General features: G+C 32.8%; 1 protein-coding gene across 4 annotated transcripts in view; it reads right to left on the bottom strand.

The window, feature by feature from the left end:
- Nucleotides 1–15,887, bottom strand: part of PPP2R3B (protein phosphatase 2 regulatory subunit B''beta) — a 109,844-nt gene that overhangs the window by 57,586 nt on the left and 36,371 nt on the right. For all 4 annotated transcript variants that reach the window (XM_051984614.1, XM_051984615.1, XM_051984616.1 and 1 more), the window contains exons 2-5: nucleotides 8,952–9,137; nucleotides 3,817–3,920; nucleotides 3,390–3,492; nucleotides 1,008–1,082 (exon numbers count right to left, since the gene is read on the bottom strand). In XM_051984614.1, coding sequence (XP_051840574.1) covers nucleotides 1,008–1,082; nucleotides 3,390–3,492; nucleotides 3,817–3,920; nucleotides 8,952–9,137 — 468 coding nt within the window. The remainder of the gene's footprint in view (nucleotides 1–1,007; nucleotides 1,083–3,389; nucleotides 3,493–3,816; nucleotides 3,921–8,951; nucleotides 9,138–15,887) is intronic.

Below are 15,887 nucleotides of genomic sequence, written 5' to 3'. Positions count from 1 at the left end.
TAGAATTCTCATGGCTAATAGCATCATACCTCATTGGAGGCTAGGCAAACTGGCAAGGTATCTTCACATTAAAATCATTGTACTACATTACATAGAGCTTGGGGGGAATGCAAAAATTGTCAGATTGAACTCCATTTTATAGATAAGGAAACTGAGGTCCACAAAGTATAGAAGTGACATGACTGATGTCACATAATATAATAAATAGCAGAGCTGGTTCTCAGACTAGTTCCGTGTTCTTAGGCTCCAGATCCAATATTCTTTCCACTATGCCATGCTTCCTTTCAAAATCAGAAGTAGTCAAAAACAGTTTAGAAACTAAATTTCCCCAAGTAGGAAAACCATGAATTGTTAAGTAAACCTAGATTAACAAGAATAGACTTAATTATCATTTGTGCTGAAAGACAGTAATTTTCATATACATTTACTCATGACATATCAGAAATTAAAATTTTATCATGATATTCTGAAAAATCATACTAAAAGAAAAGTATTTAAATTTGCCAAGTATTTCTTTTGCACAGAAAATACAATTCAAATCAATTAAAGACATTTCCTGTTCATGTTGTAATACATGTCTCAAAAATCTTAGTGCAGTTTTTATTCTTTAATGGCATAAAGCTGCACTAAGACTTTTGGGACAACATATAGGAAGCATTCAATTTTAAGTCCTAGAAAACGCATCACCTAGAAATTAAAGATAAAACGTTTTTGTTTTTGAAAAATCCTATTTCCTATGTTTAGAAGAACTGCATATATTTAATCTACATTTGATTACTTGCTGTCTAGGGGGACAGGATGGAGGGAAGAGAACATCAAGTTTTACAAGGGTAAATGTTGAAAACTATCTGCATGTATTTTGAAAATAAAAAGATATTATTAAAATTTTTAAAATTAAATAAAAAAGAAAAATCCCATTTCTTTCATAATTCTTTTATAATTGCTTTACATGATGATACTGAATACTAAATAGAGCAATGGTAATTTTTCATACAAAGAAGACTTACTGTGGTAATATACCGAGAATGAAATTCAGATGCTTCCTTTAAAAATGATAAACCAGGATGAGTATTCACTACATCCTATAGGAAAAGAAAAAAGAGATAAAATTTATCTAAAAGATACATGGAATAAATATTCTACAATTCATTTTAGTGATGAAACTACAAGTTCAATGATCACAGGAGCTTTTATTATACAAAATGATGTCAGTCTTTTATGTCTTTATATTTATTCACTCAACCATTTAAGTGCCTAATACTGAGAATTCATTTTGTTACATACTGAAGGATACAAAGGCAAATGAGACGCCTATTTTCTCATGTAGTCTATAATGTCCTCCTGTAGTATATTTACAGAATCAATATTCATTAATTTAATACACATTTATTTAACTTCTACTTTGATGAGCAAGTATCATCAAATACAATATATTAACAATATAATGTATTAAGTGCCAGGAATACAAAGAGAAAAATGAAAAAACTTCTGCCCTCAAGAAGATTGCATTCTATTGGGGAAACATTATAGATAAACACAGTCTAACCATGTAACCATTCTTCAGAAAACTTTGAAATTGATGGATGATCTCACTTTTGTGGCTATTCACATCATCTATATGCTTTTTCATCTTGTACAACTCTTCTCTTTGTTCTCCAAAAATTCTCTAAGCATCCCAACATACTGTCTACATAGTGATAATTTTACTTCCTCATTGCCTATTCTTTCAATTTCTTTTTCTTGACTAATTGCTATTGCTAGCATTTGTATTACAATATTTATTGTTCATTAAATTAATCCCGACAATACTGAAATCTCTCCTAAATGTATTCATCTCTCTCAAGTTACAGTTCTACATCACCAACTGCCTTTTGGACATCTTTATCTAGATGCCCTATAAACATCTCAAATTTAATTTGTTCAAAAAATTCTTTATTTTTCCCTCCAACCCTCTCCTCCCCCCAAAAAAAACACCCTTCCCTTTAATTTTCCAATTCCTTGCAAGGGCACCATCATTTTTCCAGTTACTCAGGTGCATGACTTTGGCATCATCTTTGATTCCTCACTTGTATATATATATATATATATATATATATAATCCACACAACCAATTTTATTGCTGTCTTATTGTTTTTACTTTCACATCATCTCTTGTATACACTTACTCTCTCAACTTACATAGCCACTACCTTTTTATTATCTCATGATTTTTATTTAAAAAAAAAAAGTAAATGAGATGCTCCACATTAAATGAGGAAAGGAATGCAAGATTCTCCAAATTAGAAATATTTAACTTGGTTGTTACAATTTTTTGAGATAACTAAAAATGAGTCATAAATATAATGCACAAATTATAATGCTGTCTCCTGGATCTAAATAACTTTTTATCAGGCAAAACAATGAGTTAACTTAAAACTTTTAAAATGATAAATAGGAAATCAAAATAATATTCTGAAAATGTTATACTGTCATACTGTTCTATCACTTTGAAAAAATTCATTACCCATAAAATATAACACAATAATTGTTTGTTTTGTAAGCCATTTCTACAAATTTATCATCTCCATTTTTACTTTTAAAATTCAAATGACCCTATTAATTCAAAATATCTATAATAAACATTTTTCTAAAAAATCAAAGTGCCCCCAAAATCACTGTTTTATTTCTTTATTTGCGCGAAAAGCATTTTGTTATTGTATTAATATAGTTCCTGGATTTGTCTTGACAGGTAGATTCTCAAGATTTTTATAGTCTACAGTTACTTTAAAGAGAATTTCCCCTTTTCTCTCTTCCTGTTGGATTTTGTTGGTTACATAGAGAACTGATGATAATTTATGTGGTTTTATTTTATGTCCTACAACTTTTCTAGTTGTTGATTTAAAGTAGTTTTTAAAATTAGTTTTTTAACTGATTCTCTAAGTATACAATCATTGTCTGCAAAAAGTGATGGGTTTTTTTTTCACTGTCTATTCTAATTGTTTTAATTTTTTTTTCCTAGTCTTATTGTCACAGTTTGTATTTCTAATATAATTTAGATAACAGTGATGATAATGAACATCTGTGCTTCACCCCTGATCTTACTGGAAGGATTCTAGATTATCCTTATTACATATTCCTATTAAATTTATCCCTATTGCAGATAATGCTGATGATTTTAGATATTATTTATTAATTTAAGGAAAGCTCCATTTATTTCTATACTTTCTACTGTTTTAAATAGGAATAACTTTAAAAAAAATTTTTTTTGGTCAAAAGCTTTTTCTGCATGTAATAATCTTTAATTCTTTGAAATAAATAATATCTATAAAACATAGGCAGATCCCTATAAAACAGAGGCAATCTCCAAAAGTTATACAAAATAATACAATTTAAATGTTCGTGTAATTTACTTGTAAAAATGGAATGAAATCTTCCTGCACCAAATAGTTGCATCCAGGATTCATTAAAAGATGAATGAACTTTGCAGCATCATCATGGCAATTCTGAAGGATTCTGAAATAGATAAAATGCAGAGTATCAAATTGGTCAACTCTAGAATATCATTTCTATCTCTTCATAAACACAAGATAAACAAAGGCATATGCAGCCCTACATAGATACAGATAACACATGTCCAGTTAATGGGAACCCATAATAAATAGTCTATTAAAAAATATCACATTAAACTATTGTCTTCTTTTTAAATAAAAAATGTTTATTTACACTGTAATAGTACATTCAAATACTCCATTGTAACAGCCAATTTCAGCCTAAATATATCACTAAGTTCTAATGAAATAACCCAGCATCTTCTGTGACCAAAAAAATACTACTTACTTTCTCCACATTGCAATGAACTTATGAACAGACACATATCCAGTTCGTTCTCCCCCAGCACCATAAAACAATGGCCCTTTCCAATAAAGTGGACATCCACAGGCCTATAAAAAAAAAGTGGGGAATACAATTGAAATTTTAGGCAAACAGATGGTAGCAAATTCATCCATTTCAATTAAGGTGGTAAACAGGTTGACAGTAAGATGACACAAACTATATATCCCTTTTCATCTAATATTATAGTTTGCAGATAAAAAGGCTCTTCTCCAACAAGGCAACTGCAATGGATCACACAATATTTCTTCACAGGTAAAACTTTAGAGACAATTTATTAAATTATTTTTCAATTATAAATATTAAAAAAGACATAAAAGAGGGGCAGATGTTCACAAAGTGTATGTCATGGTGATGGAGGATGCACAAAATTCAAAAGGAAATGGAAAGAGCTTTGTAAAATTTAAATTATTATTTAAATAAAAATTGTACCTCCTATTGTTATAGAAAAGGGATTCTCTGGAGATGGGGAAATTCTTCAGATGTTCCTATCTGTGAATGATATTTTGTTGATAACATCAAGACTCAGAATATAATAGTGTTATACCAACCAGGCTTCCAAGAAAATATTTTAATGATCTAGAAAAAAATAACAAAATTCATATGGAAGAATAAAAGGTCAAGAATTTCAAGGGAATTAATGAAAAAAAAATGAAGGTGGCCTAGCTGTACCTGATCTAAAACTATATTATAAAGCAGCAGTCACCAAAACCATTTGGTATTGGCTAAGAAATAGATTAGTTGATCAGTGGAATAGATTAGGTTCACAAGACAGAATAGTCAACTATAGCAATCTAGTGTTTGACAAACCCAAAGATCCTAACTTTTGGGATAAAAATACATTATTTGACAAAAACTGCTGGGATAACTGGAAATTAGTATGGCAGAAATTAGGCATGGACCTACACTTAACACCATATACCAAAATAAGATCAAAATGGGTCTATGATTTAGGTATAAAGAACGAGATTATAAATGAATTAGAGGAACATAGGATAGTTTACCTCTCAGACTTGTGGAGGAGGAAGAAATTTGTGACCAAAGATGAACTAGAGATCATTATTGATCACAAAATAGAAAATTTTGATTACATCAAAATAAAAAGACTTTGTATAAACAAAACTAATGCAAACAAGATTAGAAGGGAAGCAACAAACTGGGAAAACATCTTCACAGTTAAAGATTCTGATAAAGCCTCATTTCCAAAATATATAGAGAACTGACTCTAATTTATAAGAAATCAAGCCATTCTCCAATTGATAAATGGTCAAAGGATATGAACAGACAATTTTCAGATGATGAAATTCAAACTGTTTCCACTCATATGAAAGTGTTCCAAATCACTATTGATCAGAGAAATGCAAATTAAGACAACTCTGATACCACTACATACCTGTCAGATGACAGGAAAAAATAATGATGAATGTTGGAGAAGATATGGGAAAACTGGGACACTGATACCTTGTTGGTGGAGTTGTGTACGAATCTAACTATTCTGGAGAGCAATCTGGAATTATGCCCCAAAAGTTATCAAACTGTGCATTCCCTTTGATCCAGCAGTACTACTACTGGGCTTATACCCCAAAGAGATACTAAAGAAGGGAAAAGGACTTGTATGTGCCAAAATGTTTGTGGCAGCCCTGTTTGTAGTGGCTAGAAACTGGAAAATGACTGGATGCCCATCAACTGGAGAATGGTTAGGTAAATTGTGGTATGTGAATGTTATGGAATATTATTGTTCTGTAAGAAATGACAAGGAGGATGAATACAGAGAGGTTTGGAGAGACTTACATGAACTGATGCTAAGTGAAATGAGCAGAACCAGGAGATCATTATATACTTCAACAATGATAATGTATGAGGATGTATTCTGATGGAAGTGGATTTCTTTGACAAAGAAATCTAACTCACTTCCAACTAATCAATGATGGACAGAAGCAGCTACACCCAAAGAAAGAACACTGGGAAATGAATGTAAACTGTTTGCATTTTTGTTTTCTTCCTGGGTTATTTATACCTTCTGAATCCAATTCTTCCTGTGCAACAAGAGAACTGTTCGGTTCTGCACACATATATTGTACCTAGGATATACTGCGACATATTTAACATATATAGGACTGCTTGCCATCTAGGGGAGGAGGTGGAGGGAGGGAGCGGAAAAACTGGACAGAAGTGAGTGCAAGGGATAATGTAAAAAATTACCCTGGCATGGGTTCTGTCAAGTAAAAAGTTATTATTTAAAAAAAAAGATATTCATGAGAATCAAATGAGATAACATTGGTGAAATGATTAGCACAGCGCCCAGTATGCAATAGGCACTTAATAAAGGCTTGTTCCTTTCATTGTTAAAAAAGTATAAATAAATAAAATCAGCTTGCTCATCGATGTAATGCGTTTTTCAAATCTTAAAGCACTTTATAAATGCTAGATATTACTGTTGTTGTTATTATTATTATTATTTACTAGCTATATGACAACTCTCAGCTTTAAGTTTTCTCATCTCTAAAATGTGTATAGTAATACAGCATTTACATCAGGTAAATAGATGAAGATCAAATGAGATACATAAAGTACTATATAAAATGCCAATTATTTACTACTACAATCACCACTACCACTTCTCTCTTCTTCCCCCAATAGTTCATGTTACATGCTGTTTCCCCCAAAGTACTTTGGATATAAAAACTCTTTCCTACTAAAATGTGAAGCAATATGTTATATAAGAACTAAGTAATGAAGATACAGGACAAAAAAAAGTGGGGAAAAAAAGGCCTTAAAGAAAAGGAAAAGCCTGTTACAGAAATGGAAGAATCAAAAGTACAACTGACCTAAAGGAAATGGATGAGGTTTGGAATACTACTCACTGTGGAGAATGGAATATTAACTTGATTAAGGAGTATAATAAGTAAATTGCTGAAATGAGAGCCAGCTGAGATCAGAAGGTTAGATAACATCTGTAGTGGCCCCAATCACCATGATCTCATGATTTCCTCCAGCTCTCTTTGGGCGTATATGAAGAGAGGCAAAGGAGGTAGATAGTGAAAATAATCTAATATTGGGACTTGGTAGGCTTGACATTGACAGGACAAACTGGCCAGGGGGTTAGAAAACAGATAATGGAGAATGGAAATGGTTCACCAAAAGGTCAAGATAGTGAAGGAAGGAAAGAAAAGCTAGTACAGGGATTTTAGCCTGGTGACAGAGATAACAGAGGTCATGGTGAGAATAAAGAAAGGGTTACCTAGTATAATCTCCTATTATTACATGCCTAGAAAAGTTAAATGATTTGACCAAATAAGTAATGACAGAATTACTATTTAAATTATATTGGATATATTTAACATCTACTGGTCATCCTGCCATCTAGGGGAGGGGGTTGGGGGAAGGAGGGGAAAAATTGGAACAAAAGGTTCGGCAATTGTCAATGCTGTAAAATTACCCATACATATAACTTGTAAATGAAAAGCTATTAAAAAATTAAAAATAAATAAATAAATAAATTGTATTAGAATAGAATTACTGATTTGAACTTGGCTCCTTAGCATCAAATTCAGTGTTCTTTCTATTGTATCACTGTGTCACAGGTTTGCACTAATATCTATGAAATATTTAAAGAAAAAAAAAGTCCAAAAGACTGAATGCATAGGATAACTCATTTATGAAGGATTTATGGAAGAATATTGATTGAAGATATGATATATACTAAACAAATGTAAAGAATAAATATATGACATTGGGTTTAATAAGAAATCAAACAAAAAATGGCAAATACTTTACTGTTTCCTAAATGATGTTCTCTAAGTCTAAGAACATTCTGAGGAAAATGTAGTTTCAAGTTTAGCTTAGTACTGCCTCTATTTCATTCAATAAAAATAATTAGGTATCTTGCGCTAAGAGTTTACAATCTAACGGGGATATAATATGTACACAGACAAATAATGCAAGTTGAAATGTAATAAGTACATAAAAGGAGTACAAAGTGCTGAGATTGGATAAAGTATCAGGAAACTAGGCTGCTTTTTTGACTTCTTGTTTAATAAAAGTTTTTCTGTAACACCAGGATAACCCGTATATTTGGGTTTTCAGAGAACAACAACAAGAATGACTCCTATTTTACATGCATCTTAAAAAATCATTCCCCACTTACCTCATTATAGTAATGTACCTGTTATGTATAGCTGCAGACATGAATTTACCTAGGTTTCAAATGATTCTCTAATCATTTGAGGTTATGATATATTATGCAGAATGCCCACAAAAGTGCTAGGATATTTTGATTACCTCTATTCTTTCAGAACATTGTAACAAAAGTTAAAAAAAAAAGTTTGCTTTAATTTTTTTCCTTACATATGTTTATACATAAAATTATTTTTTAATATTAAACACATATGTTGATCTTTTAAATGTGTCAAATTTTCACTTTTTTTCACTAATTTCACCTTCATTGTAAACCAATATGAGTTCTATAATGTGTTGGGATGGCTTTCAGATGCATTCCTCTTTTCCCGTTCTTATTTCAGATATGTACTCTTACTCAGAGTTCAGTACCCACTAGTTAAAACTTGTCAAAACTAGTTATTTAGAGATACCTAAACTGCTGCTTTTATTGTTCCTAAAAGGAAAACTTAAATTTATTTAACAAAAAGTGACATTTAATGAAGTTTTTCGAAAAAGTTCTTATTAAACAACTTATATTCTAAGAATCCTAGGAAAAATATTAAACCTACCATTTTCCTTTGGGATTGCTATAATAATAATAATTATATAATAATTTTATATTTTAATAGATATTTCCTGAAGTTACCTTTTAGTTTTATACCAAAAACAAAAGAAGACTATAATTAATATTTTCTCATATCGACCTAGGGTACTTTCATGTTTATCTTTGTATTACACAAAACAAAGCTTTAACAAATGTTTTCAGAATGAATGAAAGTTCACATTTACATAAATTTTTAAAAACTGGAAATTATTTAGAAATAGAAACCTTTTACACACTTACACAGCATTAGCTATCAGCAGAGGAAAAACAACCAATGGTGAAATTGTAATAAGCATTTTGCACAGTTAAACAATCTTACCTTTGCAACTTTGCCCATATCTTCTAAAGTTGCTCTCTCATTTGGAAACTGAGAAAAAGTCTTCTCTATCTTAGTAATTACAGCATCTATATTTACTTTTTCTTTTGGACATCCTCTAGGAAAATAAAATGTTGGAATGCTTTGGCTCACTGCTGATGGTAGAGGCTCCTCTTTCTTTGTTTGAACCTAAGGTGTAAAATATTCAACATGTTGAGATGCTCCACATTGAAAACATGAAATATGTTTTATAGCACAAAAAAAGACAAAGCTGTCAATGAATCTATTTATACCAAATCCATTTAAAAGTCCTGACTTCATTCTCTTACCTTTGAAAATAAAATTTCTGTAAACACCAATTCAAGTTCAATTGTATTCATTCAAATCAACTTTATTTATTTTAACAGATAATAGATGTATAGTTAGACATGTTATTCAACTTAATCCCAAATATTAATTCAACCAGGAGCAGTTGGGTGGCATAGTGGATAGAGCACCAGCCCTGAAGTCCGGAAGATCTGAGTTCAAATCTGGCCTCAGACACTGAACACTTTCTAGCTGTGTGGCCCTGGGCAAATCACTTAACCCCAATTGTCTCAGCAAATAATAATAATAATAATAATAATATAATAATAATTCAACCATTGCTAGCTGCTATGGGATACAAAAACTAAGCATAAGACAGTCTCCACATTCAAGATATAACATTAACTAATGACAACGGATGCACATGTTATTAAGTGCTGATGACTAACAAATGCTAAAGGATCTATTCCATAATTCTCCCCTACACCAAATTCTCAACAGATAGCCTTGCCTTTCATTTTATGAAGAGTGAAGAACCTAATTGAGCACACTCAACTTTATTCCTTAAAATGTTATCTATAAAATGTCCAGAGTTGTTAAAAGAATCAAATAAGATATTTATATTTAATAAATGCTTATTCCCTTTCCCACCTCTTTCTCATGACCTCCTAATTGTCAAATCCAAATTCCTACCATTTGAACATTTTTAACCTATTTCTCTATCTGAAAGGAAGGCCTTACACATAAGATCATGATTCTAGAGACTCTCATCTCCTCCAGTAACTGTCACTTCCTTCTCTTGGATCTTCAATGTTTCCCTTTCCAATGACTGATTTCCTCTTCTCAAAGCCTCTATCTTAAAAAGTCAAAAGGAAAAAAAATTCCCCCTTATCCTTTTTATTTCCCTCAACCTACCATCTTTTCCCTTTCTCTTTCACAGGATCATCAATTTTGAGCTGAAAGAAACTTTAGAATGATAGGACTCAGGAAGGAAAATACTATCCATATTCAATAAAGAATTGATGAACTCCAAATACAGATCGAAGCATATTTTTTCACTTATCCTCTTCTCTGGAATCTGTCTCTTTTTTCACAACTGTTATTAATATGGAAATGTTTTTATATGATAGTACTTGTATAAAGTATATGAAACTGCCCATCATTTTTAAAAAATAACTTTTTATTGATAGAACTCATGCCAGGGTAATTTTTTACAACATTATCCCTTGCATTCACTTCTGTTCTGATTTTTCCCCTCCCTCCCTCCACCCCCTCCCCCAGATAGCAAGCAATCCTTTACATGTTGAATAGGTTACAGTATATCCTGGATACAATATACGTGTGCAGAACCGAACAGTTTTCTTGTTGCACAGGGAGAATTGAATTCAGAATGTATAAATAATCCGGGAAGAAAAACAAAAATGCAAGCAGTTTATAATCATCTCCCAGTGTTCTTTCTTTGGGTGTAGCTGCTTCTGCCCATCTTTGATCAATTGAAACTGAATTAGCTCTCTTTATCGAAGAGATCCACTTCCATCAGAATACATCCTCAAACAGTATCATTGTTGAGGTATATAATGATCTCCTGGTTCTGCTCATTTCACTTAGCATCAGTTCATGTAAGTCTCGCCAGTCCTCTCTGTATTCATCCTGCTGGTCATTCCTTACAGAACAACAATATTCCATAACATTCATATACCACAATTTACTCAACCATTCTCCAATTGATGGGCATCCATTCATTTTCCAGCTTCTAGCCACTACAAACATGCCCATCATTTTTGGAAAAGGGAAAGGGAGGGAAGGAGGAAAAAAAACTTGGAACTCAAAATGTTGTAAAAATGAATGCTAAGGACCCACACTTAACACCATATACCAAGATAAGATCAAAATGGGTCTATGACCTAGGCATAAAGAACGAGATTATAAATAAATTAGAGGAACATAGGATAGTTTATCTCTCAGACTTGTGGAGGAGAAAGAAATTTGTGACCAAAGATGAACTAGAGACCATTACTGATCACAAAATAGAAAATTTTGATTATATCAAATTAAAAAGCCTTTGTACAAACAGAAGTAATGCAAACAAGATTAGAAGGGAAGCAACAAACTGGGAAAACATCTTTACTGTTAAAGGTTCTGATAAAGGCCTCATTTCCAAAATATATAGAGAACTGACCCTAATTTATAAGAAACCAAGCCATTCTCCAATTGATAAATGGTCAAAGGATATGAACAGACAATTTTCAGATGATGAAATTGAAACTATTACCACTCATATGAAAGAGTGTTCCAAATCACTACTGATCAGAGAAATGCAAATTAAGGCAACTCTGAGATACCACTACACACCTGTCAGATTGGCTGACAGGAAAAAATAATGATGAATGTTGGAAGGGATGCGGGGAAAACTGGGACACTGATGCATTGTTGGTGGAGTTGTGAACGAATCCAACCATTCTGGAGAGCAATCTGGAATTATGCCCAAAAAGTTATCAAAATGTGCATACCCTTTGATCCAGCAGTGCTACTACTGGGCTTATACCCCAGAGATACTAAAGAAGGGAAAGGGACCTGTATGTGCCAAAATGTTTGTGGCAACCCTGTTTGTAGTGGCTAGAAACTGCAAAATGAATGGATGCCCATCAATTGGAGAATGGCTGGGTAAAATGTGGTATACGAACATTATGGAATATTATTGTTCTGTAAGGAATGACCAGCAGGATGAATACAGAGAGGCTTGGAGAGACCTACATGAACTGATGCTAAGTGAAATGAGCAGAACCAGGAGATCATTATACACTTTGACAACGATATTGTATGAGGATGTATTCTGATAGAAGTGGATTTCTTTGACAAAGAGACCTAACTGAGTTTCAATGGATAAATGATGGACAGAAACAGCTACACCCAAAGAAAGAACACTGGGAAACGAATATGAACTACTTGCATTTTTGATTTTCTTCCCGAGTTATTTTTACCTTCTGAATCCAATTCTCCCTGTGCAACAAGAGAACTGTTCGGTTCTGCAAACATATATTGTATCTAGGATATACTGCAACATATCTAACATATATAGGACTGCTTGCCATCTAAGGGAGGGGGTGGAGGGAGGGAAGGGAAAAATCGAAACAGAAGCGAGTGAAAGGGATAATGTTGTAAAAAATTACCCTGGCATGGATTCTGTCAATATAAAGTTATTATTAAATAAAACAAAATTTTAAAAAATGAATGCTAAACATTTTCTTGACATATAAGTGGGAGAAATTAAAATACTATTAAAAAAGAAAAGAAATCATAAACATTTTTATTGTCCAACTCTTACATTTTATAGATCAAAAATAAAAATCTGGGGAAGTGAAGTGCAAATTCCTATCAGGAATTTAGTGGCAGATCCAGGGATTCAACCAAAGCCTCTGATTCCAAATCCAGCATAATTTCCACAGTATCTAAACTTTCCTCTTGTCTTCTTTTCCAACCTTCTCTAATATAATCCAAATTTTCTGTTTTTATTTCTTTGCAACCTATCTCATTCCTAATTTCTATGCATACCAGGGTTTCCTAATTTTTCCTTCTAATGTCACTATATTGTTGTGCCACAATTACCTTTTATTGCCTGACTCAGTTTCCCCAATTGTTCTGCCTCAACCTCCTTAATTGCAACTCCCCTCCTCCCCCACCCACCTTCATTAAGAATGATATAACTCAGGGCTACTTACTTTAATTATCAATGTGTAAACTCAAGATAAGGGGGAGTCCAGATTTCCTGGCTCTAACCTAGATACCTCTTTAATTCCCAGTTTGTTAGAATTTATGGTCCTACCCCCCAACCTGTCAGAACCAGATTGATGGTCCCTGACTGGAGATTCCCCTCTCGCCAGAGTTTGGACTCCACCCCCCTGCCATTGTTTAGTTACTGTATATAAATATGTCACTGAGAACTCACATTCACTGCTGGATGCTTTAGACATCAGATCTGGGGACAACATGCCCCCCAGCACAATCTCTCCCTCTCAGAAATCCAAATAAAATATTTTAAAACTCTCTAATCTCTATCTTGCCTCAATTTCTCCAACATTACAATATGAAAATCACACTGGCAGTTAGGGGGAAGATACAGTATTGGTCCTGGAGTGAGGAAAACTTGAGTTCAAATCCTGCTTCAGATACTTCCATTTATATGACCCCAAGCAAGTAACTTAACCCACTTACCTTGGTTTTCTCAACTGTAAAATGAGCATAACAACACTTTCCTCCCAGGGTTATTGTAAAGATCAAATTAGATGATTGTACAGATGGTAGTGGACAGGATTTGAATTCAGCTCTCCCTGACTTCAGGACCAGCAAATTCCAACAATTCATTAAGATCCCAGTTTTCCTACATCCCCTCCAACATTCACTATTATCTTTTCCTATTATCTTAGTCAATCTGAGAGGTGTAAAATGGTACCTCAGAGTTGTCTTAATTTGCATTTCTCTAACCAATAGTGATTCAGAGCATTTTTTCATATAATTAGAAATGACTTTAATGATGAAGATCTGAAAATTGTCTATACATATTTTTTTTATCATTTGGGGATATTTAACATTTATCAATTGGGGAAAGGTTTGTATTTTTACAAATCTGGGTCAATAATATATTTTAAAAATGAGAGCTTTATCAGAAACATTGGCTGTAAAACTCCCCTCTCCCTCCAGCTTTCTTTTTCCTTTCTAATCTTGGATACATTAGTTTTGCTTGTGCAAAGACCTTTTAACTTAATGTAATAAAAATTATCCATTTTGCCTTTCATAATATTCTCTAATTCTCCTTTGGCCATAAAATTTTTCCTTTTCTATATATCTGAGAGGTAGACTATTACTTTTTCTCCTAATTTGCTTCTGTTATCATCCTTTATGTCCAAATCATGAATTCATTTCAAACTTATCTTGGTATAGGGTATCATATGTTGATTAATGCCTAATTTCTATCATAGTGTATTCCAGTTTTTCCAGCAATTTTTGTCAAATAGTGAGTTTTTAATCCCAGAAATTGGAATCTGTGGGTTTATCAAACAGTAGATCAATACAATCATTGACTATTGTCCACCATTGCACTGTTCCACTACTCTATTTCTTAGCCAGTATCAAATAGCTTTGATGACCGCCACTTTATAATACAGTTTTAGATCTAGCACAGCTAATGCACCTTCCTTTGTTTTTTCATTAATTCCCTTGAGATTCTTGACTTTTTGTTTTTCCAGATGAATTTTATGATTTCTTCTAGCTCTATAAAGTATTTTTTTTTGGCAGTTTGATTGGTATGGCAATCAATAAGTAAATTAGTTTATATAGAATTGTCTTTTTTATTATATTAGCTTGGCCTATTCATGAGTGTTATGGACCAGAACTTGAAACAAGGTATTAAGTGGAATTGAGGAGACAATGTTTAAATCTAGGTTAGCATTGATTTAATCATACAACAAATAATGGTTTCCCAGTGATATAATGATTAGTGTGTACTCAGTGAACAACATGTAAGCAAGAAACTCTCAGGGCCAAAGCATACTCTGGGAGATACAGAAGCCCATAAGCCCACTCTCGGAGGTGGAGTCAGATTCATTCCATCTTCCATCTTTGTTTTGGCTGGAGGCTGAAGAAAGCAGAAGCAAAGGACAAGCTGCAAGAGCTTTTGGAACCAAGTAGAGAGATAGGCCTCTACGAAAGCTCACCGAGTCCAGGGAAAGAGATAAGACTTGGAAGGAGAAAATAAACATTTGGATTTTCTCAGCTGGCTGTATTTGGAATGATTATTACTCTGAACCAAAACTAAGGCTGTCTCCAGAAAACCTCCCCGAGAAACCTGCTCCCAGAGAGAACCATTATATTTTAAAGAGAACACCACACGTGAGCACTTGATATTCTTCCCATTGTTTAGATCTAGCTTTATTAGTGTGAAAACTGTTACGTAATTGTGTTCATATAGTTCTTGATTTTCTCTTGGCAGGTAGACTCCCAAGTACTTTGTATTATCTACAGCTATTTTATATAAGATTTCTCTTTTTATCTTTTGCTGCTGGGTTTTGTTGGTAACATATAGAAATGTCAATGATTTATGTGGGCTTATTTTATATAGTGCAACTCTGCCAAATATCAAATTATTTTTAGTAGATTTTTAGTTGATTCTCTAGGGTTTTCTAAATATCATATTATCATCTGCAAAGAATAATAGAACTAATTCCTTCAATACTGATTCCATCTATTGCTATGCTTTCTAGCATTTTAAAAAGAATGGGTGTGGTATTTTGTCAAATGTTTTTTTCTGCATGTATTAAGATAATCATATAATTTCTGTTAGTTTGGTTATTGACATGGTTAATTATGCTGATAGTTTTCCTGATATTACACCAGCCTGGCATTCCTGGTATAAATCCCATTTGGTCATTATCCTGGTGATAAACTGCTATAATCTCTTTGCTTATATTTTATCTAAGATTTTTGTATCAATATTCATTAAGGAAATTGGTCTATAATCTTCTTTGGGCCCTTCATGATTTAGGTATCAATACGATATCTATGTTATAAAAGGAATTTGGAAGACCTCCTTCTTCCTCTATTTTTCAGAATAGTTTACATACCTGGTAGAATTCACTT

The sequence above is a fragment of the Antechinus flavipes genome, chromosome 3, assembly GCF_016432865.1.
Source record: "Antechinus flavipes isolate AdamAnt ecotype Samford, QLD, Australia chromosome 3, AdamAnt_v2, whole genome shotgun sequence".
In the NCBI taxonomy this organism is placed as follows: domain Eukaryota; kingdom Metazoa; phylum Chordata; class Mammalia; order Dasyuromorphia; family Dasyuridae; genus Antechinus; species Antechinus flavipes.
The sequence above is the reverse complement of the archived record's forward strand: the minus strand, read 5'-3'. Positions and strand labels throughout refer to the sequence as shown.